Consider the following 23313-nt stretch of genomic DNA (forward strand, 5'->3'; position numbering starts at 1 on the left):
GGAAATGTGAAATCACGCGTACTTTCGGAATAAATCATCCAATACAAAGTAGCTGACTCACTGGAAGTCACTTACATGATACCAGACGACTTCAAGAAAGTCATATATAAAACGCATGGAATACGTACTGATGTGATTTGTGTACCGTGCTTACACGGGTTTATAAGCTCGAGATCGCTACGCTTTTCGCTGTCGAGCGAGTTTCACTCTGTCGGTTAAACTGTTTTTTACAAATGCAGTGCACTTACTCTGTGAAAATAGTGTTTAGTTAAATATCAAGATCCCTATGAAAACACATGTGTTGGCGCACGTGAGCACGGCATACCACATATGTACCTGCATGTAAATATATCGTGCGCTAGCGGGCCGTGGAATGATGTCTAAAGTGTACATGACTGAGAGTAATTTGGTTCATAAAAAATCTACACAAAACATTAGTCATTAAAGGCTATCGGATATCCATCTTCAGTGCTTATCTACCAGCTATACAAAGTTACATTGGCACTTCTCTGATTGGTTGATTTAGTTGTGTGAGTCCTTTAAGGAACACTAAGCGACTAGATATGTTGAAATTAAGCAATGTGTTGAAAGTATATACATGACCGTGTAAAATGGCAAAAGCATGATGGAAATAAACAATGAATAACGTGTATAGAGAAATACCATGTTATCGCCCCTGATGAATATGTGAGTCAGAACCAAGTAGTTCAGCACACCAAATAAGCTTATTCTTTGTGCTTCCTAATACAACAACAAATATACTTTTTTTCCTTCGTTATTTTGCCTTTGGTTATATATCTATTCTGATTTTTTTCTTACCATAAAGCGCATTCACGGTGAATTCTATCCCACCGTTCAAAATACTCCGTGTCGAAAATAAGGATATCTCTACATCAATTATCATACATTTTTGTAACTCAATACATCATAGCAAATAGTCATATCACCAAGTCCATATGCCGCCAACACAATACCGTACTGCACACCACGTGACCATGTAAAATAATAGGAGGCAGCATAAACGCCCTTCTAACAAATGTCACCCAGCTAACCCTTTTATCCATTATTTAATATTATTTCTCATTGACCATACTGATATAGTACCTATCAAAACAAACAAAAGTGACAGGCACCGCCTTAGGTTTGTGTCCAAAGGTGACAAATTTACATAAATATCACCCAATTTCGTCAGCGGAAGTCAATGTGCGAACAATTACTTCATTTTTTGATTAAATAGCATAATTTGTATACACTATAGTACTTTTGTTAATTTTTGAACAGGTAAGCTTATACTTTTTAACAATTTCATATTAAAAATTGTGAACAATCAAACGTTATGTTATCGATGTTATAAAACAAGGGTAAACCAAAACGCCCACTTGCTGTTGGTGGCGAAGAACAAAGAGGATTAATTGTGTGTTAAGTAACAGAAACGTCACTTTTGTGGAATTGCATGCATTAATGCATGCAAATAACAAATGACGAACCAGTTACAGCGGTGCTTTTTACGATTCAGACTACCGGTAGCCGACGGCTACGTACGTTACGGGTGAGCGCTCTGACCGAGCTCAGGTAAGATTGACTGGTACGGGTCGCCACACTGCCGATAAGGTAAGCCTGTCGCGGACGAGTACAAAGTACATTAAATTAAACGATTTTCCGTGAACACTAAACGATCGGCCGCGAGAAGACAACGCTCCACCAAAACGGAACACTGTTCCTTGAAACGTAAAAGCTGTTCCTTGAAAAGTAAACATGCAGTTATAAAACAAAAACTGTTCCGTGAAAAGTAAACATGCAGTTATAAAACAAACGCTTATTTTCAAAACTAAACACAAGACTTCGAAGAATAAACGGTGGTTTAAATAATAAACAGTGTACCGTGAAATATCAACGGTAATTCAAAAAATAAACATAAAAAGAGAAAAAATAAACGTTTTTTTGAAAAATAAACGGAATAATGAAAGAAAAAAATGGTGATGGTCCACCAGTGAGATAGGCCAGTGTTTGGACAAAAATAAATCGAATTTTATTATTATGACTGACAGTCTATATTTTGCAAAACGCAAATTTGACCTAGATAGAGAAACTTATTCAAATGCAACTGTATTTCCCTTTATTTTTATTTTTGTCTATGACGACTTAGAATAATGATTTATGACGAATCGCTAAAATATGACTTCACGAGACATGTAACAAACATATATATACAATACTGCCTTCGTTCAAATACCGAGTACAGCACACAGGCATGCCTTCTCTTCTAGATCGATTGATTTATCATAATGTGGACGTTGTTTTTCTTATGGTTATTTGATTAAAGTTTATTTCTATGAGGGTATGTATTCAGCTAAACAAATGAATAAAAAAAAATATTTTTTGAAAATAAATATCCTGTTAATTTCACAGGACTAGCTAGCCGTTTATGTAGCACAATTTATCGGAATCTCAACCAAAGAAGAGCAACATGTGGATTTAATGTAGACGCAAGCGTGATTTTCTTACATTAACTTTTATCAGAACCAACGGATGGATTTTAGGGGTAGCAAACGTGATTTTCGACACTGACTTTTATCAGAGTCAGGGGCCGCGGTGGCAAAGTGGTTAAGGTGTCGGACATTCTGCTACCACTCGCCCTCAACCACTTTCTCGCGGGTTCGAGGCCTACGTGGGACAGTCGCCAGGTACTGTCCGTAGGTCGGTGGTTTTTCTCCGGCTTTCCTCCACCAACAAAACCTGGCACGTCCTTAAATGACCATAGCTGTTAATAGGACGTAAAACACAAACAAACCAAATTATCGGAACCAGGGAAAAACTCCTGCAGCGAAACACGTTGTCATCAATCAAATCATTGATTTAAAATACTGTTATACCGTTCTGCCTGGTGTTACTGTTACAGTGTCGATATGCCACCAGCGAATTTAAATCTGATTGATCTTACACAAACCAAATTTCTACGTCATCAGTGTATATGACGATACCGTAATTGAGGTCATTGGCACCCTCTGCCATCTACTGTCTTGAATAAGCGTGTCTAGAGTTTTTCTATAGACCGGAAGAACAGACGTGCCACTTTGTCGATCCTTTGATTGACAGCTTTGTACACCACAATGTATTTACCAGGATCAGCTCATTTATTGTGACGACAACCGTAAATCTTAGTAAGACATCTATTGATTTCTGTATACTGGTGTCAAATTTCACTAGAATCTGCGTAAATTGATAAGAGTGTTTGTATGGCAGTCAAAGTTTATCTAAGTTTGTATATTCACAACTTTCTTCTTCCTAATGTCTGCCTCTCTTTTGGCCTTTAGTTGAGCGTTCGCCCCTGTGAGGAAGGCTTTGGGTTCTGTCCCCTGACCGAGACATACCAGAGTGTACAAATTGTAGTTTCTACTCTTGCTTAACGCTCAGCAATTTAGGAGTGGGACAACTGGTTCGGCCGTTGTCAGTATAATGTGACTGGGTCGGGTGTCCTGCTTGGTGTCTTCTGCAGTATCTTTCAATGAGGTAGCACTATAAAGTCGGCATCAATTCCGTGCTATCACAAGGAGACAAACACGAACAAAACACAAACATACACTACACGCATGAATCTTGCACACCGGGGATGCCGTCCTTAAATGATCACAGTTAAACAATTCTAAACCAAACCAAACTATATTCACCATCGGCGTAAATAAAAAATGAAATCACATATCGTGTCTTCGTAAACCATTCATTGTAAAAAATGTTATAGACATTCGTTATATAGAATATTTTAGTAATGACAATATTATTAATAAATAATTAATGATTTTGTAGATAGCATTCAGAATGAATAATTAAATAAGTGATTTAATTTACCCACATACTACCGGTTATTTTGTCATTTCATATTTTTGCAACATGGAGTTTACACAAATATTATCAAACTGCTTATTAACGTCATAATATCTTTCCATGTGTCGTAGTTTTAATAGTAGTATATAGGAAGATACAAAACGTCAAGTCGAGAACACAGGTACAAATCGGTCAGTGAATGAAAATAAATAAATAGAATTTTGTTATAATGACGTCAATAATGACGTCACTGACCGGGTAAAAGACACCAACTTTGTGCCCTGGTACATGTATATACAAGATTCGTTCGAATAAAACGTTCTGATGATTCAACAAAAATTAAACACGTATTTATTCTACTCTCCGATATGCTACGCTTGAACACTGCAACGACAAGTCCTGTTGATTTCAGTTTGACAGTTCTATATTCAATGGGTAAGTCCCTTCTAAAGAAGGTTTCTTGCCAATTTCGCGGAAACAATCACATTTCTTACAATCGCTCCTATTTGATGCACAATATAGCCGTTGTGAGTCATGGTTGAGCATGACTATTTCAGTAAATAGTGTTTTTTTCAAACGGGGGTTCGACATGACCGTTACTTTTAGCGTCATATCAACATTCGTTTTGACATGGTAATCAGGAAGGATCAGCATTGAAATAAAAAAAAAAAAAAAAAATTTCAAAGACGTCTACCATACCAAATACTATTTGTTATATCTGGGTTAGGAGGGTCTACGGGCTCATAGACCCCGCAAAATCCAGAGAAAACGAATTTGTCACACTGACAATCTTTTATTACATTTTTTCCTGCAAAATTGTAAGTCACTTTTGTGAGTTTGAGTTGTAGTTGACTGCTTCCAAATTAGCCCTTACCGGACACCTTTTCGGCAATATTTCGGACAAAACACAACCATCGTTGCAATAAGGACCCTAGCGGCCCCCTTATTGCCTGTTTTGTTGAATTTGCTGCCATTTTAGATTGCTGGTAGGCTATTACATCCCGTGAATGATTTGCAAACCTCGAACGCTTTTGTGTGTCGGACGCCATTTTTGTTGTTATGAAGAGAGATTCTAGTTTATGTTATTTCCCCTCGCACGTGCTTTTATAGTCCCATGCAGAGCGAGGTCTTTAGAAATATAGACTCCGGCAAGATATCCGATCAGAAAGAGTGTAACAAATTAGAAGGGTGACAATGTGTATTCAACACCAGCACATCGCCGCCTACAGTATTTTCAATGTAAACAAGAGGGGCCTCCAAAGCTCAAACGTAACTACAACTAATTAAATCAACCAATCAACGCTCTTTTGGTTCTGGGTAAAAATCTTTCATAGAAAGGAAAAATTACCATTTTTAAGTCTTTTATTCTATCAAATTTTAACCATTGTCCATTTGCTGGCACTTTTGTACTTTGTACATTGACAAATACTAGGAAAATGGATACAGGTCCAGAAACGAGCACTTCGTTTTTATTGAAAATGATTATGTTTCCCCAGTCATTGATATTTTAAGAAGACACAAACTTGATTTTTTACATGTAAAACGTATAAAGGTATGGCCTCTAAGGTTTTTAACAGTTTAAATGATATTTCTACATAAATTTTACAAAATCTTGTTGAGAGGAAAGAAGTTTTTTACTATCTTAGACAAGATAACCTGGTAAAGATCCCAAAGTCGAACACTTCCACATATGGTAAGAGATCTTTCCGTTTTGCTGCTTCCAAGGTGTGGAACAGCCTACCAAATGAACTTCGATTAGCTGACAACTATTACTCATTTCGTGGGCTGCATCGCGCTTCGGACACTAAGGTCTGCTCATGTGCTATCTGCACACACCACATAGTGTGAGTTGTCCCCCTTTGGAAATTAACTTGCATACAGCCTGTGATATTTATTTTAAGCTTGAGCTCCATTATTTTAAAGATCATTCCTTTTTACAATATCATAATTATAGCTCTCTGTTTCTATCTATGACTTCATTGTCTCTTTTTAATTCACATTTTATTAGTGTATATCCTGTAATTTTTTATACTTTGCTACATTAGCATATATGTACATTACACTATGATAGTATCTTGCCTTTCCTTTCGTAACACTTGTGTGACATACAAGTGTTCACTTTTAAATCATTTCTTTTAAAATTCTATTTTTTTATTTTGCATAAACTGAGATTGCATATGTACTACTGTAGCATATCAAAATTTAATTGTTATTTTGTTTATGTATTTATATATTCATAAGTACTGTGATACTTGTTAAATTTTGTATATGTTTTGTCGCAAGAGTAGCACTACAGTGCTAATGCTATTATGTAACATGTATATGCGACGTTAAATAAAGATTGTCAAGTCAGTCTCGTACATCTGAATCACAATAAACCCCGTATTGTTTTTGTGTATGTATGTAGATAAGGATAACACAATTTCAACCTATTTCTTATCATAATTATATTATTTGTTTCCTTAGAAGTAAAGTCACATACGTATTATTAGCTGACCTGAATAGGGAAACTTATTGAATGCAAATTATGTTTTCTTTATTTATATTTTTGTTTATCAATGACAACTTGGAATATTGATTTGTGAAATGGCTGATAGACAGACGAGCAACGGTTGGATTTGGATTGGATGCAAACATGTTGCTTGTATTTGCCTTTTTTCAGAACCAACAGTTGGATTTCGGGTGACAAAAACGAACATTACATTAAGTCACAAAAGTATCTTGCTGATTAAGCTGATAACCTTTTAATATATGCTTGATTTTATTAAACATTTATCTCGATGTCATGAAAGCTTTGACGCTACTCTGAGTTTCAGAAATGTGTGGCTGTTGTCATAGACTAATAATTACATAGAATGAAAAGGAAAGCAATGAAGAAAGAAAATTCAACAACAACTTTTTAGTACTTTAATCTCTCCGTGGAGATTCTGCAAACTGTTTATTTAAAGGAAAAAGTAGGACGTCATAAAATATTACGTTACATAATAGATCGCTATAGCGATATCACAGCAATAGAAATACACATAGTATTAAGATAAAGAGTACCGTCAATCTATGATTCAGTATTACTATATAACTACTATATATCATTGAATTACAATTTTCAAACAATGATCATCTTTACTCGAGTCTTAACCGGTAAGCTGCCGGTGAAACTAAAGAATTTAAACCACAAATCAATCAAATTTAACGAATCGATACTTACTTAATTTGACCTTGAACGACTTACCCGAGGAAGAGTATATGCCTTAATACAAATATGACATCTACATGGCGCGAGGCTTTTTGAGCAGACTATTTTGACTAGAAAAACAAAAAGGTAGGCAGTTCAAATTTGACCCAAGATCCATTGGGGTTGATATTTCATTAATTATTGAGTAGCACTTTAAAAATGGCGCGCAGCCTTGTTGTCAAGCATGGCGTCACAGAAGGTTCGCTATTACATCCCCAACTGTTTTGATGGAGTTACACTGTCTTTGCTGTATGTATTTTTGAAATGTAATGAAGAGAAGATTTAATGGTTTTCCCTTCGAATATACTATAGGTACAGCAGAATATGCCAATTATACAGAATTATCGGTGTTCTGTTCCATACTTGTGAAAAATAAAGGGTATTGAACGATAACCCATTAAATATCTTATGTGTATAGTCATTAAATTGGTCTGATAATTAACATGAAAAGTTGTTTGATATTTACTTGTTTTCATCAAACAACGATCTTGCTATCATTATAAAATCATGACTAAAGGAATGATTAAAAAAGTGCATCTTTTTATACTACATCAATTACAAACCCATTTGCTTTTTGTTTATTTATTAATTTTTATTTATCATGGTTTTATTATTTCACATATGATATACAAAACTAGCAATGAGTATGAAAACAAAGAATTTCAACATATTTTGTTCAATACAAATATTGTAAACAATCGTAATGACGATTATGTTTGTTGATGATATTTTGAGAAACGGATACCTGTTATATTTTGACTCAAACTTTATATAAATCTTTACAGGGTGTTTATTCGTTTGTTATGATAAACATTTATCGCAAGGGTTCACCACACATTGTGTATTGGTATACTTTAGTACAGTTTGAAGACACGGATATAATTCCTCTCATCTGTATCCCCATTATCAGTGACCACAAATGTGTCACCAAGAACAGCTTTTGCCCGTGGAGAGCCCATTCCATCTGATGACGTCAAAAGTTCCCTGACTTGTGTCCCGTCCCCAGACATCTGTACGACGTTGTGTGAGTCATTACCACACATGTAGATGTTACCCTCCCTGTCCACGTCTATTCCCCTAGCACGCCTAACAACACCAACCTCCATCACATCCGTACGACGTTTGTCAGACGACAGTCTAGACACCGCAACGTCCCCCGTAGTTTTGTTACTTACACTGACAAGTGTGTCACCCTTCATTGGATCATGAGTGAGGGAAAAACATGTGCTGTTATATTAATATAGCAACCCGGCTGCTCCGTCCTTTGTCACACTGTATACTTCCCCACTTGTACCAACGACAAACCTCCCGTCAGTATGTGTTATACCATAACAGTTTTTACCATTTGACATGTTGATCTCAGACGACAGTGAAAGTGTTGATGCCTCGACATTCACGATGTGAACACCACCAGGACTCTTGACAGCGACCGCCAACGTGTTGTTGTTCACAAGACACATACCACAGGGATTTCGTTGAACGGTCAACTCGTTGAGGTACTGTCCTGTGTCTGTAAACAACTTCAGCTTGTTGTTTTTATAATCACTTACTACAATTTGGGCACATGGCAGGTACACAACACCAAGGGCATGGCAATCATTTCTATCTGCCGGGGACTTGATATTGAACCTTCTAATTTCTTTCACACGACGTTCTAACATAGGGGGCGCAAACTCACATTGGTGACAAGGGATGCATCGTGGTTCTTTGTCAACGACGATCTTTCCCATAGCGTTATCACTAATGATATTATGTCCAGCAACAAAATGATGCCCAATGCTGACGGACGTGAAGGACTTGCTTATCTCTGTGACCAGGGTCTTACCCGACTCTACTATCGCCTGTCCTCTCTGATACAACACTATCGTCTCAATATTTTCGTTTTCCTCTACGGCTTTAATGGACGACTTCAGGGTATTTAACATACTATTCATCAGACGTTCGCACTGCTGTAATGATGCCTCCTTATTCCTTTTCTCTTCTTTGAACAGTATGATCAACTCGTCGGTGATGTCCTTCTGAAGCTTGTTCAACCGTTTGTCCACCTTTTCACGTAGATCTGAGATACTCTGCAGTGCGATTTCTTGGTTCTGTACCATGGTCTGGAGTTGTTCGTCAAAGTCCTTTACTAATGAGTTCATGACATCTGCCCCTTTTTTCAGCGCCGCCCGCATACCCTCTAGTTTAGTTCCTGTTTTTAACTCTACAAACTATTCTGTCACTGTTGAAACCTCTTCACAACGCCTGTGGTCTTTAAAAATGCATACGTTGCAGCCCAGAAGTTGGTGGTCCTCACAATACCAAACTATTTTCTTGTCGTGTCGGTCACATCGAGGGGCAGATTTTTTAGGTTTAAATCGGGTGATATCGTTTATATTGATATCGACTATACCACAGTCAGAATGTAAGATATCATGATGTTGTTCCCTACAAGCCTCGCAAAAATTTAAGTTCATCGATTTACACCAGAATTTTGCTGGGTTGTTCAGGTAACCTTTTGTCTGGCAGGGTTTGCAGTACAATGGTTCAGATGAAAGTTCTCTGAGCTGGATAAGGTCCTGGATCGCATTATTAGTCGGGAACTGTTCAGCCCATTTATCCTTGGTTTCTGCTTGGTACATAGGAGACGTCATCCTCCTACAGATCGGACAAGGGAAGGATGTTGCCGACGCCATTTTTCCGGACAGTTCCTTTGTGATATAGATCCCGAGACAATCCTGACAGAAGCAGTGGAGACAGGGTAAGGACTTGGGTTGTTGAAGTCGCTCCAGGCAGATTGGACACTCCAGTAGGTGTAAGTCCAGTTCCAGAGAGAGGTCGCCTCCAGCCATTGCGAGGGTCAGAACGAGTCAACATAGACCTGGAACGTAAAATACCTGCGATAATAATTTATTGACAATATGATAGAGAGATACGAAAGCCGATTAGTGACGCTATAGATATGTAACTATCTCATATATGTAAATATCATACAATATAGTCAGCATGATATCAGGTTGAGGTTCAGTTTCGACAATTTTTTATCTCATAAGTATTTTTGATTTCAATAACAATGAATAGACATAATTTAGTCTGATGACACATTTATCTTTTCATTCCTAGCAATTGAACAATGAATATCTAGTTAAAGGTTGGGATCATCACTATTTCCGTATTGTGGTTCAATAATCCCTTACGCTGGAACTATTCTCTTCGATCAGTTATAATCGCATAATTATGAATGTCTCTGAGTGCCCACCTATTTTCATGGTTGTTATTTTTCTAATTTTCTCGGATATCAACCGTTCCTCTGTTTTGCCAAAGGGAATAAACGCCAGACTAACGGACCAATCCCGTAGGAGATATGTATTTATCATTTCCTTGTGCTTAGCATATGCCAAAATAACATGTTTACCGCCGTCAGTCCGGTAGGTGTCAGCCCTTCTATTTGTATTTTAATCCCAGTCAAATTATAATGCTTCAAATCAATTGTAGCTGATTGATATAGCACAGTTCAGGATTCCCTCCCTCTCTGTCCCTTCCCTACCACATACTTAATGGGGGAAAATGGGTCCCTTACACCGGAGAATATATTTAACAAAACATGGTCAGTACATATGATAGATACTTATTTTTATAACTCTAAAAAGTTCTTTTTCTTTTCATTTTGTTTGGATATTTGACCAAAAGGTGCAAAAAAAAATGTGTCGATCGCCGCTGATAATACCGTGTTAATTGAATGGTAACAATAGCATTAGACGTACAAGGGGAGACAAATCTTATCCGTCTTGGTCGCCAAGAAATACACGACAAAGATATATACAAGTATCAGTTCATGTTTGCTACTCAAAAGTTACAAATACGTACAATATATGAAGCTTACGATATTTTAGTTCAACTAGTTAATCATTTTGAAATAGGTTATACATATCTTAAGTTATAGAAGTTTGTATATATATAACACAGCGAAAGTGTGTCTGCATTGTAGTACATACAAAACTGTTATATACATTGGTATTTATAGATTTGTTTGTGAAATGAACATCAAGTGTAAGTTACAATACAACATTATCCAATAGACTCACCTCAGGGATTCTTAACTACAATCTCGTCTCCTAATAACCAGGCGTTTTCTCACACATGAATTCCTACTTTGAACAAGGAAGTATATGTTAGGTATAATTTAAATATCGAATAGGTGAGCTGGTATCCAATTTCCGCATACTGCATTTAATAACCAAAATCATATATATACTTCATGGATGATGGTACATCAATGATTACATAGATAACAATGATAAGGGTTACATGTAAGATGTTGTATACTAAACACAGATAAATTCAATGTCCCTACCGGCAAATATTATTAAAAAGGGGAAGGGCAATGTCCTCGCATGTATAATACATATTTGAAAATTAAGCTAGCAATGCTTTGCATTTTTGTATGGTTAAAATCCAGGCCGTACAGACAAAGAACAGTATATGTGAAGTTCATTCAACTTGAGAAAATTGCTAATAATAATACACATGAAATGAATTTAGTGCATTGAAATCTTAGTATATTAAGACAGAAAAAAAATTTAAAAAAATGTAAACCGAAGAAAAGCAAATTCAGATAAAGGACAAGAAAAATGTGTGTGTAAAAGGGGTGGGGTGTGGGGAAAACAACTTCACGGGTTATCAATGTTAACATGATATTTATACTCACACAGCTCGCTGATTTAATTTCGTCAATGGTCACGTGAGAAAAATGAGAGAAAACTAACATATACATATAGTTTGTATTTAAAACTTAGTTGACCTGGTTTGATCTGAATAGCCGACACTAAATGAAATCTGACAGTGCTTTTATCATTGTGACCCTTAAAATTCCATATCAGTGATGTCATATCACACGCTTGTCCCAAGCTCTAGTGCATGTTACCTGCATGGCCCCTATTTCCTATCGTAACAGATAAAGTGTTTTATTTTAGTGTACTTGTCGAGAGAATAATAATACAAACATATAATTGGGAATTTATAAAAAGTAACTTTTAACTACCCATTGTTAACGATCTTTTCTCCGTTTTGAAATTGTCCTTTATAAAGATAGTTTATCACAGCCTACTTTTATATGAGTAAATGGCTTAAAAAATAACTAAATCTTCCCCTCAAAATTAATCCCTGTATTTAAGCAGTGCAAAGAATATCACCTCGCGAGGCCGAACATATCGTTTATGATACGAGTAAGGCGGTATTCATTTACATAGTGAAAGGGATTTAAGAGGGGGAGGGGGGTACGGTGGAAGGAGGTTCAAGAGATATCTTACCTGTAATAATGTTATTGCATTAGTAATATCTGTCCAAAATATTTCCACGTTATAAAACATGTTATATCATTTCACAATGGACACCTTTCTTTTTAAACATATTATTTTTCTTGTATCAAAAGATTCACAGTGACAACAACCGTCTAATTGATATTAGCCATCCGGGCTTCATATGTAAATATAACGTTTGCAGACAGTATATCGTGGTTATACTGTCGCAAACTCTTTTGATTGACCAAGCATATGTAGTGTTACAAATCAAATGAATTAGAATGCAAAGTATCAATGTAGCTATCTGGAGTATGTGTCACAAGGGAGATGGAATGTGGGAATAGTACCTAGGAGAGGCGGTGTAATACGAGAATGAGTGAACATGTCACCTGTAGAGAGAGAGAGAGAGAGAGAGAGAGAGAGTGTGTGTGTGTGTGTGTGTGTGTGTGTGGGGGTGTGTGTGTGTGTGTGTGTGTGGGTGTGTATTAGTGTGTGTGTAAGTGTGTAAGTGTGAACTAGTAGGAGGGATTGAAACATTACTTGGTAAATGAGCGAGTGAGGCGAGAGATATGATTTAAGCAGTTTACGTAAGGCTTCGATGAAAGTGACAAGTGCACAAAGTGTATATAATTGTACGCTGTATTTTTAGTACCGGGGAAGTATTCAAAATTTTAAAAAAAAACGGTCGTTTGATAGTTCATTTAAAGGTTTTGAATTATGATGCACACCCAAACCATACATAGTCCTTAAAGAAAAAAAAGTTCTTGTAGGTAACATTCATTTACTGCGGTTCAATAATTGATTTGAATTAGTCACGTGATACCGACAGGGTCAATTCATATATTCCAATATGGTGTTATACACCAAGCTTAACAAACCGGCTTAATTTACGGCTTAATATCTTGACATGAGTCGTAATTACAATAGCATTATGTAGGACACATAATATTCAGTAGAGCAAACAGGAAGAGATCGGTCAGTGAATGAAAAAAATAAATCGAATTTTATTAAAATGACGTCACTGACTCTACTGGGAATAACACACGAACTTGGTGACCTACTATGGACAAGATTCATTCAAACATGACGTTCTGATGATTCAACGAACATCCCATCACGTAGTTATTCTGCTACAACGACATCTCGTGTCTTTCAATCCTGTTGATTTCAATTTGAAAGTTATAAATCCAATGGGTATGTCCCTTCCAAAGAAGGATTCTTGCCATTTTCGCGGGAAAAAATCAAATTAAAATGTCTTGCAATTACTCCTATTGGGTGCACAATATAGCCATTGTGACCCATGGTTGAGCATGACTATTTCAGTAAATATTGTTTGTTTTAGACGGGCGCTCGACATGATCATTACTTTTAGCGTCAGATCATCATTCGTTCTGACATGATCATATGAAGAACGAACAATTATGAAATGTTATGTTCTTAAACTGTTTTAAAGACGTTTACCATACCGAATAGTTTTTATCCAACACAAACGCATCGTCTCTTGCATTATTTGAATGAAAACGTGAGGGAATTCCGAAGCTCAACCAAAACCAAAGATTCACTCATTTAAAAAAACCCAACATAATCAGCGCTCTATTGACGCTCAGGTCCCTGACCAAGATGGCCGCCCTGATATGTTTTAGTATCTAAGAGCGTAGCCTGAAGGAGATATATGGTATAAAGGCAGGTATTCTAGTCAATCTCGTGCGTCTGAATCACAATAAATATCGTATTGTATTTGTGTATGTATTTATAGAAGAATAACTTTGATTCTACGTTTTTTTTTTATCTTATCATTATTATTAATTTATTTCGTTATGAGTTAAGTCATACACATATTATTAGCTGACCAAGGCAGAGAAAACGCATTTATATGCAAATTATGTTTGCTTCGTTGATATTTTGTATTGATGACGACTTGGAATATTGATTTGTTAAATAGATAATCGCCAGAAGAGCAACAGTTATAATTGTAATTGTTATATTTGTTTTTCAGAACCAACGGGTTCATTTCTTATGACGCAACGATGACTTTTCATAGTCAAAATAACAATACAAGTCTGTATTACCTTTACCTCGTCTAGGAAATTCGGCATACTGTTTATTTAAAGAAAAACATCCGACATCATAAAATATTACCTCACATTATAAATCTCTATAGCGATATCACAGCAAAAGAAATACACACAGTCTTACGATAAAGAGTACCGTCAATCTATGATTCAGTATTACTATATTACTACTATATATCATGAACGTATCAATTATCGAATGATTCACTATGCATTTCAGCTAAACAGAATTACAACTTTAGGAAGAAGAATCCTTACTGTGGCCGACCTTGGGACCATCACATTACTGAACCTGTACGCTACCGATGTAGCTAAAGAATTAAAACCACCAATCAATCAGATTGAACGAATCCATACTGAAATACCTTGACCTTTTAACCGACTGACCCGGGGTAGTATATATGCCTTTATACCAATATGACATCTACACCAATACCGTGCAAATATTATTGGTAAAAGTAAGTATAGCAGTAATGATGTAATTGAGCGGAAATCAGTTGGATAGAATGAACATTTAATAACCTTGACCGAACGACTCATAAACGTACGCTTGCCATCCACTTACGTTCCACTTTACTCTTGTGGAGTTTGGTATAGACTGGTAAGACATACTGAAGATATGGAGAGGAAAGCATAAGCCAATGGGATTGGATGTGATATCAATAAACTTAACCTTTGAACAAGTGACCCTGAATAATATGAATGTCTTCCTCTTCTCCGCCTTGTTATTCACTTTAACGCAAAATTCAAGACAAATTAGCAAAAGACATCGGAGCCCAGTTCTGATGGTCTGATATGTCACGTAATCATGGTCACCATCATGGTTGTGTTATTGTTCTATATGACAGTAAAAACATTTTTTAATCGCTCTTGTTGTTGAAACCAGTTGATATTTGTTTTTCGGGCACTGCAGAGTAACCTTGAAAGCGTGTTTTTCTTTTTCTCGTCTTTTGTTTAGAACTGAAGTTTGAATTTTTGTTGTCTTAGCTATTTTCATCTTCAGCTCAAACTTTACCGTATTGAATCTAAAAAAGATATCGCAAGGCGATAGCCTTGCTTGATGAACTTATGACCCTGACGAATAATTTGACCAGACAAACAATCTGCACTGGTAGGTATTCGTTTTCGTACATCTGTCTAATTCTGTTGATGCTGATGGGTTGTGTATATCAATGAGTCCTGAGACAAATATCACATTTGTCTCAAGACCCATTGTTGTTTATATTCCATAAATTGCAATACAGAAGGGATTTAATCCTTATATTTACATTCAGTACGATTGTGAAATTGTTTTTGATAATTTGTAATACATTGGACTTTTGCAAGTCTGTGTCAGGTAATGTGCCAACGAATGTGACGTTATTACTTACTCTGTGACGTCATATATTTCAAAGTGAAAATTAACATTCACAATGTGAATCTTTCTTTTCATGACGATGTTTGATTCATGCAAGTGTTACCTTGTCACAACAGTCACAAACAAGATCCGAATTATTTGCACATATTTATTCCATTTAAAAAAAAAAACTGTTGACAAAACAAAAACAACATATAAATTCTACGGTCAACCACACATGCCTCCCTAATTACATACATAACATAGTTAAAGGGAAATAACTCTATCGACACATGTGTTTATGTAACATATACCAATTTATCCTATCAAATGTACATTTACAATGATATTTATTAGTATGCTTATTTCTTATCTTTATTTTGAATATATGTATTCAGTTATCTATTCTAAAAGGTAATAAACTAATTCTTAGCATAATTACAAAAATACCATTAATTTCAAACCTGTACTTTTACTATTACAAATTACTCATACACACTATTAAAATTCCAGATGTAGTATATAGATAACAACATAGGAACATACACATTAAATACATTCTAGACCTATTGATCACTCACCCCACAGCTATGGAGTGGAGATTTCAAGAAACTCCTCTCAATTAGTATAGAATTAAGTTCAACCAGGAGCTTTACACTAATATAATAATTAAGATTCTGCTTACGCCTCGGTTGGGATTTTGTTACAGAATCTTAACCCTCGACTGACATAACCCGATCTTGATCAGTTACAGGTAAAACAAAATATTAGTCGCACCCTAGGATTGAGACAGTGGATTCCCTTAATCATAACAATTGTATGACGTCACGTCAACAATTCAATGACGTCACGTCAACATTCCATGAACGCCACGTCAACCCTGAAATTAGCCTGTAACGTTAACATTACATTATGTGTATGATACACAATGGGTGAACAGGGTAAGCAGAAAGAGTCATTCACCTCGTTTGGGGTGAGATAGGGCAAAGCCTCGTGTTTGGTAACTCAGGAAAATTCCCCCTCGGGTTGCGATTTCCTTATCTCACCCAAAATGGGGTGAGATATTATATTAATAATTTATACGTATATATGAGAGAAAAACATATTTTTTAAGCTTTGTTCAGTTATTTCCTATTGGCACATTTTTTGTACTGTGATATATGAACTGTTTATTCAGTATGTCACTTTTTTAAAAGTGGTAAAGGTAGATTGACAGTTTTTTTTTCTACAGACACTCCGTTTTTTCATCCACAACCATAACCTGGCAGATACGTTAAAGACTATACAATGTAGCTGTTGACAGAACGTAAATTACAAACAAACACAACATTCTTTCTAAAAAACAACCTTCAGTCATTATTTTTGTCAGACCCATCTCCTGTCTATTTTTCTGATCCTTTTAGAGATTTATGTAAATATTGCCACAGAAACTATATTGATTGAACACCTTTCCTGCCGTCTTTTTCGATTGAAAGCGTTGTATCATTATGTGTTGGGTGTCCTATATTGACCTAGACCCCTGCTGCGGATGCATATGTTTGACGAAGCTGGCATGTACAAAGGGGAGCATTATCAGAAAAAGGCAAACGTGCTTAGTTAAAATATTCCATATTTTCCTTCACAAATGTTCTTCTGGGCCTTTCTGGATGGAAATCAGACATGTTAAATTCAGGACCTAATACTATTTTGGTGAGGTTTACACCCCATTATCTTTAAAATAACAGAACTAAATCCTTCTATTACTTTTTGTGCGGTTTGGTCACGTTTAGCTTGCTAATTATTAAAAAGGTATTGTGCAAGTTAAAAGTTAAGTAGCATGTGAGGTACTAAAGCATGTGACGTAATCTTGGTAATATAAATATACACAGAATATCTCGGATGAGTTCATGTTTCAGAATTACAAGGTCAAGGCCAAGGTCATCATTGCTATTGATATTAGAAAACCAAATACTGAAACTTATTCAACATGGCGGCGTGGACATTCATATCTTACAGACATTTTTTAGTTTTCATCAGATGTTAAATAATAAATCATATAAAATCATGTTTACTTAAATAGGATATTTTACTTATTTATGATTTTTCTAACAATAAATTAATATATAAATGGGACATTTTTCTACACTAGTATTCATATGCCGACTGTATAGTGTATTGAACAATATAAACCTCAAACTCTTCAGTAGGTGGTCTCCATGTACATAGTCTATGGGTATTGAGAACAAGCAGACTGTTTAAGTAAGCCTCTTTGTAATGTAGCAGAAAACATAAAAAAGACGAACAGTTTGTAAGCACGAAGTTATGAACATTTATTTAATAAAATTTATTTAAAAAGAAGAAGAAAAGAACAAGACCACATATTTCTATCTGGTTTGGTAATCATTAAACATCTCACAGATTACAAATTGGGTAGAAGAGCTACACATAAAACAATTATGAGAACAATAAAATAATTAAAATAGTTTTACATGTAATAATGGCTTATGACGCCTGTCAGACCTAAAGGGACTTTCATAAACACGAAAATGGAGCCAAACCATTTTATGGTCGAAAAATGTCGTAGTTTTTACACAAGCATCTAACGAATTGAAAGCGAAACGTCGTTAAATAAATTAGTGTTCACTATCTATTTGACTTTTGTAACAAAATATTTGGAAAGAAACGTGAGGCTCATGTACTTTCATCCGTAGTGTTTGACATATACGTAGATTTTGTATTTGCGGAAGTTTCTTAATTTCCCTTTATGAAAGACAAACGATTTAATATACCATATAAATGAAAAGTATAAAATCAGTTCTGTAATAACACCGACGTATTAATCACTTCAGAAAGGGAAGGGATACACTTAAATGATACACAATAAAATAAACAGATTTATATTACATCTAGCATTATTGATATACTGCAAAAAATGATCAAATATTAAAAAAAAAAAAAAACATTCCTGGCGTCACAGTGTGTTATTACAACTTCTTTAAGAACTATTAGAAACTCAAGCATTCTCTATCATTGTTTAATATATTGTACTTAACACAGATCTAATGAGGTTATATATGAAAAGAATAATCAAGGTGCCGTTTTTTTATCGCGAAAAATATCACTTAAATATGAAAAAGATTAACAATTACAAACACCCCTTAGTTTTTCTGACAGCTTTACCTCATGTTACAGTATAGTTATAAGGATTTTTCGTTCTATCAAAGAAAATATTTCAAATTTAGGTTTCAGAAAAAAAGTTGAGGAATTCGTTAAAACTTCTGTTTATAAAGACCTCAACATTCTTCTTTGGTTTGATTGATGTAACTGATGAAGGTTAAGTGTTTGGTATCGTCCGTACGCTTTAAATAAGCGTTTGATCAATCCTCGTTATCATGAACATCTTCTAAAGCTCGTAATATGTGTTATTAGGCAGGAAGTTGTACACAAAGGAAAGAGAGAAAATTATTTAGTTGATCAATGTTATAATTTTGTTATAATTATGAATGTTATGTGTAAGTCTTTCTGATGGTATCTCTGGAGTCTAAAATCCCGTCAATCGAAAGGTAGGCTGATGCAAGTAGCTGTTGTCCATTTTCAAGCAAAGATCAATGTCCTTTTTTGGAAAACAATCACATTCTTGACTGCTGTAAAAAAAATAGTTAATGATAATAATCACACATTGTGACGGTTATCCCATCGAAATTGGAATATTATTTAAATAATCATAATGGTATTACAACCTCCAGAAGTATGTATTCCTTAATTTCTATGATTTGAAAAATGATAATTATGAAATAAAAACTACTCGAAATTAAAGGGCTACTAGCTCTAGCTGCCCGAAAAACTCTAGAATGTTTCATAACATTTGCCGATGTGTGCACTCTATTGTACGGGATAAGTAAGAGTACGGTTTTTAGTCTTGATTTGTTGTATTGTAGCGCGGATATTTTTTAGAAAAGTAAAATTGATGCGGTTTTATGCACTTGCAAGCCCAATAACTGTTTTAAAAGTTTGTATGAATGTTCAAAAATAAACTTGTATTCTGACAGTCGTCAGATCTTAAACGCTGTTGCTTGATTTCAATGTCTTTTGTGTTTCAAGTAGCTTCATAATATAATGACGCCAACACATTTTGAACAAATGAACATTGCATTTCAAATGAAATAATGCAAGTCCACAACCTATATGAAATCATTTGCAATAAAATATTTATAACATAAGAATTAGTCTGGCTACCAGCCCGAAAGTTTTTATGAAAATTAATTTCAACTGCATTGTATCACTAGCTTGGCTCCCCCTAGTTTGAGAACTAGATTCGTATACCTAAGTGATCATATTTAGCAGAATTATTTTTTTTCTTAATAATTCAATATCTTTATAAAAATCTAGAGACGGGGGCCAGTCTACAATTAAATATAAACTTAAGTTATTTCATACGAAATGGGGAACACGCAATAGAAAATCCGGTTGAAAGCATTTTGAAGATAATAAGATGAAATATGGTATTTGTTTAATAATTTTATATAACGTAACCCTGTGCCATATAGACATAGGTATATATTTATATAGATATAGATATATAGCTAACTTTCCGCCACACGTTCTTGCTGCTACAAATGAGAAACAAGTAGAGAGTGTAGTGTGTTTGTATGAAATTATGCAAGTCCACGTCCTATCTTAAATTATTTGTAGCAACTTTGTTATTTAACTCCGATGAGAAAACTGTGTTTTTTCAACTGGTCTTAACGACTCTTGTTTGTCCGGATTGAAGAGTCGAGACAGTTTAAATGTGGGCGGAAACCAGGATACCAGGAGAAAACCCACGTTGTCATCAATACATTGGGTGGTAGGGTGGTCCACTGGATAGCTAACTCGCCTTATACGAAGATGGCTGGGATTCTATTTTCCGATCGGTTGTGGAAATGTACAGGATCACCTGCCCGGTGACATTGGTTTTCTCTGGTTACTTCGGTTTCCACCCATATTTACACCCCCTGAACGCTAACATCTTCGCAAGCAAGAGTGACTTACATAATATGATATAAATTGTTTCCTAACAGTTTTAAAATAAAGTCTATATATATATATTATATGTTTTCACGTTTGTACGGGTAAGGGGCCGCGGTGGCCAATTGATTGAAGCGTCTGACCGTCGTTGATCGCAAGCACTCTACCACCGGGTCGCAGGTTCGAGGACTACGTGGGGCCGTTGACAAATTTTGGCCGCATAATTTATTTTCTGTGGGAACTCCGGCTTTCCGCCACCACCAAAACCAATAATACATCGATGCATTGGCGTTGGTTTTTGTTCGTTGGCGTTGCTACAGTAATGTGGTTCAATGTTCTTAGTTACCGTTAATCGTTTATTCGCCAGTGCGTCCTCCAGTTGTTGAATCTGTGAATAAAACATACAATAATTTATACAAAATGTCCTTGCATGACCAGAGCTGTTAATAGCACATCAAGCCCAAACACACAAAACCAAACAACAGAGGAAGTCAAAACCCGGTTGTCTATGTGGAGCCGTGTGCGCTTTCCAAAGCGCCACTTGATCAATGTTTTGATTATGTTAACGTTTTGTAATAGATACCAACTCGATTGAGTTTAAAGTTAATGTTGAAAATAAACATACAAGACCACACAAAAATCATGCTATATAGTATGAACTGAACTACTTCTCTTCTGAGTACTTTGACGTGCTATATAATATCCCCTATCTCTACCCCTGTTCATTCTTCGTTTCCGGTTTTATCGTGAGAGAGGGAGAACATATATGTCAGTAAACATAAGACATTAACACTTTCCAATGCAGAAATGCTTACCAGCTTCCTTGTCATCCTTAATTGCTCGAGATAGTACTGCACGAAGGAAGAAATATAATATAAAATGCTTAAATAACCTTGATATAATGAATGTATACATAAAACTGTTTGTTTAATCAAGGCATATTATGAACGCCGCACTGTTTTCGAAATATGAATGCTTGGGGGGACTGACGGGGAAACATTTTAAAAGCTCCCGTATTTTAACTGTTGAAAAAATATATATAAAAAATCAAAATGCATTATTGAAATATATGTTTTTCGGTAAAAGTGCGAATCGGTGATTAGAAAGGATGGTAAACCACAGTAAGAGAGATTCATGTAGATATGGATTATTGAGTATAAACAAACAAAACAATACAATGCATACTTACTTTCTCGATCTTTTCATTTTTTTCTTTCTACATAAAAAAAAGATTAAAAACAAAATAAACCATGCAGTTGGAATGCATATAAAAAGTCTCCGATCTACTGAGATAGTTTAATTATATGTGTATTTATAATCTAATATTGATCCTCAAACTATATGACTCTCTCAAATAATTGTCTTATAAGTACTCTGATTTCTGCAACTTAATTTTCAAAAGAATCAAATGTAAAAATAACTAACTGAATCTGTCAACTCAGTTTATTACAATTGAATCCATGTTATTGCACATTAAGATACACTAGTCAAATATTCTCAGTCCATGATACGAATTTATATAATAATGTCTGGGGTGAACTTTGACTTTCTACATATAGCAAGAGAATACTTCACCAGGTTTTTGTACCAAGTGCCAGATTCATGTATAAAGCATAGTTATGTTGTTTTAAATCCGTGCATTTGTAATTTTTACACCAATATTGAATTTTCTGCACCGCTGATTAAGATAAATTTGAGAAGAGAATAAATGTTTAGCATTAAGATATCTATGACAAATTTAAAGTATGAAAGTATGTACTTAAATATTTGACAAATACTTTCAGTGATCATTTTGATAGAACAGCGCTTATTTAAATTAAAAAAAAGTAGAAAATTGTTACTTATGCTTTTTCATTTACCTGTTCCTTCTTCTGTCGTTTCTGCTCTTCATTTTGAGAATAACACAGATATATATTTTGTATCATGTCAATTAACATAAGTTTATTTGGACTACAAAATATACAGAACAAAGAACAATCATTTAAAAATAAAACCGAAACTTCAGAGTTGTTTTTTTTAATTTGATTGTTGCATGAGGATTATAAAACCAATGATAAACATATTTTTAAGCATTCAGATTGTCAGGCATACTACTTACTCTAATATTGTCTTCAATAAAATCTAAACATTTATTCCCAAGAAGCTACAAGGAACAGCGTTTTTTTTTTTTTTATTTGGTAGGAAATTGTTAGGCATGTTTTTCNTGACCCAGGTACAGACCCTGTACCGTTTTTCTTGTCCACTTAAACGCAAACGCAACGCAAACGCAACGCAAAGGCAACGGAATCGCAACGCAAACGCACACTAACCGTTTGGTTAAAATCGGTCTTAAAGCGCAGTTCATAGTAGACCAATAACGGACTTAGATTTAGATGTATTTGTTCATGGAATCGTGTCGGTCTCTGACCCTAACTCTGACCTGTATCTACCTATACAGTGATTGCGTGTTATTTGCACAGCGGCGGATGCAGATGTACTTACAGGCAACATGTTTCCCGTCAGCAGCAAACAAATAATTTGGAATGATGATTTGCCCGCCGTTTTTTTGTTATAATGGCATTCGTTTGGAACTCAACAGTACATTAC

At 35.3% G+C, this 23313-nt stretch overlaps 2 protein-coding genes and 1 long non-coding RNA gene across 3 annotated transcripts; all 3 read right to left on the reverse strand.

The window, feature by feature from the left end:
- Nucleotides 1-7962: 7962 nt before the first annotated feature.
- Nucleotides 7963-11178, reverse strand: LOC110447983. Its single transcript, XM_021493995.1, has 2 exons — nt 11119-11178; nt 7963-9914 (listed from the first exon to the last, which is right to left on the reverse strand). Exon 2 carries the CDS (start codon nt 9226-9228, stop codon nt 8290-8292), a length of 939 nt encoding a protein of 312 aa, XP_021349670.1. The 5' UTR covers nt 9229-9914; nt 11119-11178; the 3' UTR covers nt 7963-8289.
- On the reverse strand, nt 9265-9885 carry LOC110447986 (tripartite motif-containing protein 2-like). Its single transcript, XM_021493996.1, has one exon. It carries the CDS (start codon nt 9883-9885, stop codon nt 9265-9267), a length of 621 nt encoding a protein of 206 aa, XP_021349671.1.
- Nucleotides 11179-18039: 6861 nt separating the features above from the next.
- LOC110447985 lies at nt 18040-21939 on the reverse strand. Its single transcript, XR_002462668.1, has 4 exons — nt 21917-21939; nt 21543-21578; nt 21074-21115; nt 18040-19364 (listed from the first exon to the last, which is right to left on the reverse strand). It is a non-coding gene; the product is annotated as an uncharacterized LOC110447985 (long non-coding RNA).
- Nucleotides 21940-23313: the final 1374 nt, after the last annotated feature.

Source organism: Mizuhopecten yessoensis, unplaced genomic scaffold (genome assembly GCF_002113885.1).
Source record: "Mizuhopecten yessoensis strain PY_sf001 unplaced genomic scaffold, ASM211388v2 scaffold3727, whole genome shotgun sequence".
NCBI classification, from domain to species: Eukaryota; Metazoa; Mollusca; class Bivalvia; order Pectinida; family Pectinidae; genus Mizuhopecten; species Mizuhopecten yessoensis.

Coding starts and splice junctions, on each gene's coding strand:
- LOC110447983 (XM_021493995.1), bottom strand. CDS start 9,228: ATGCGGGCGGCGCTGAAAAAAGGGGCAGATGTCATGAACTCATTAGTA.
- LOC110447986 (XM_021493996.1), bottom strand. CDS start 9,885: ATGGCTGGAGGCGACCTCTCTCTGGAACTGGACTTACACCTACTGGAG.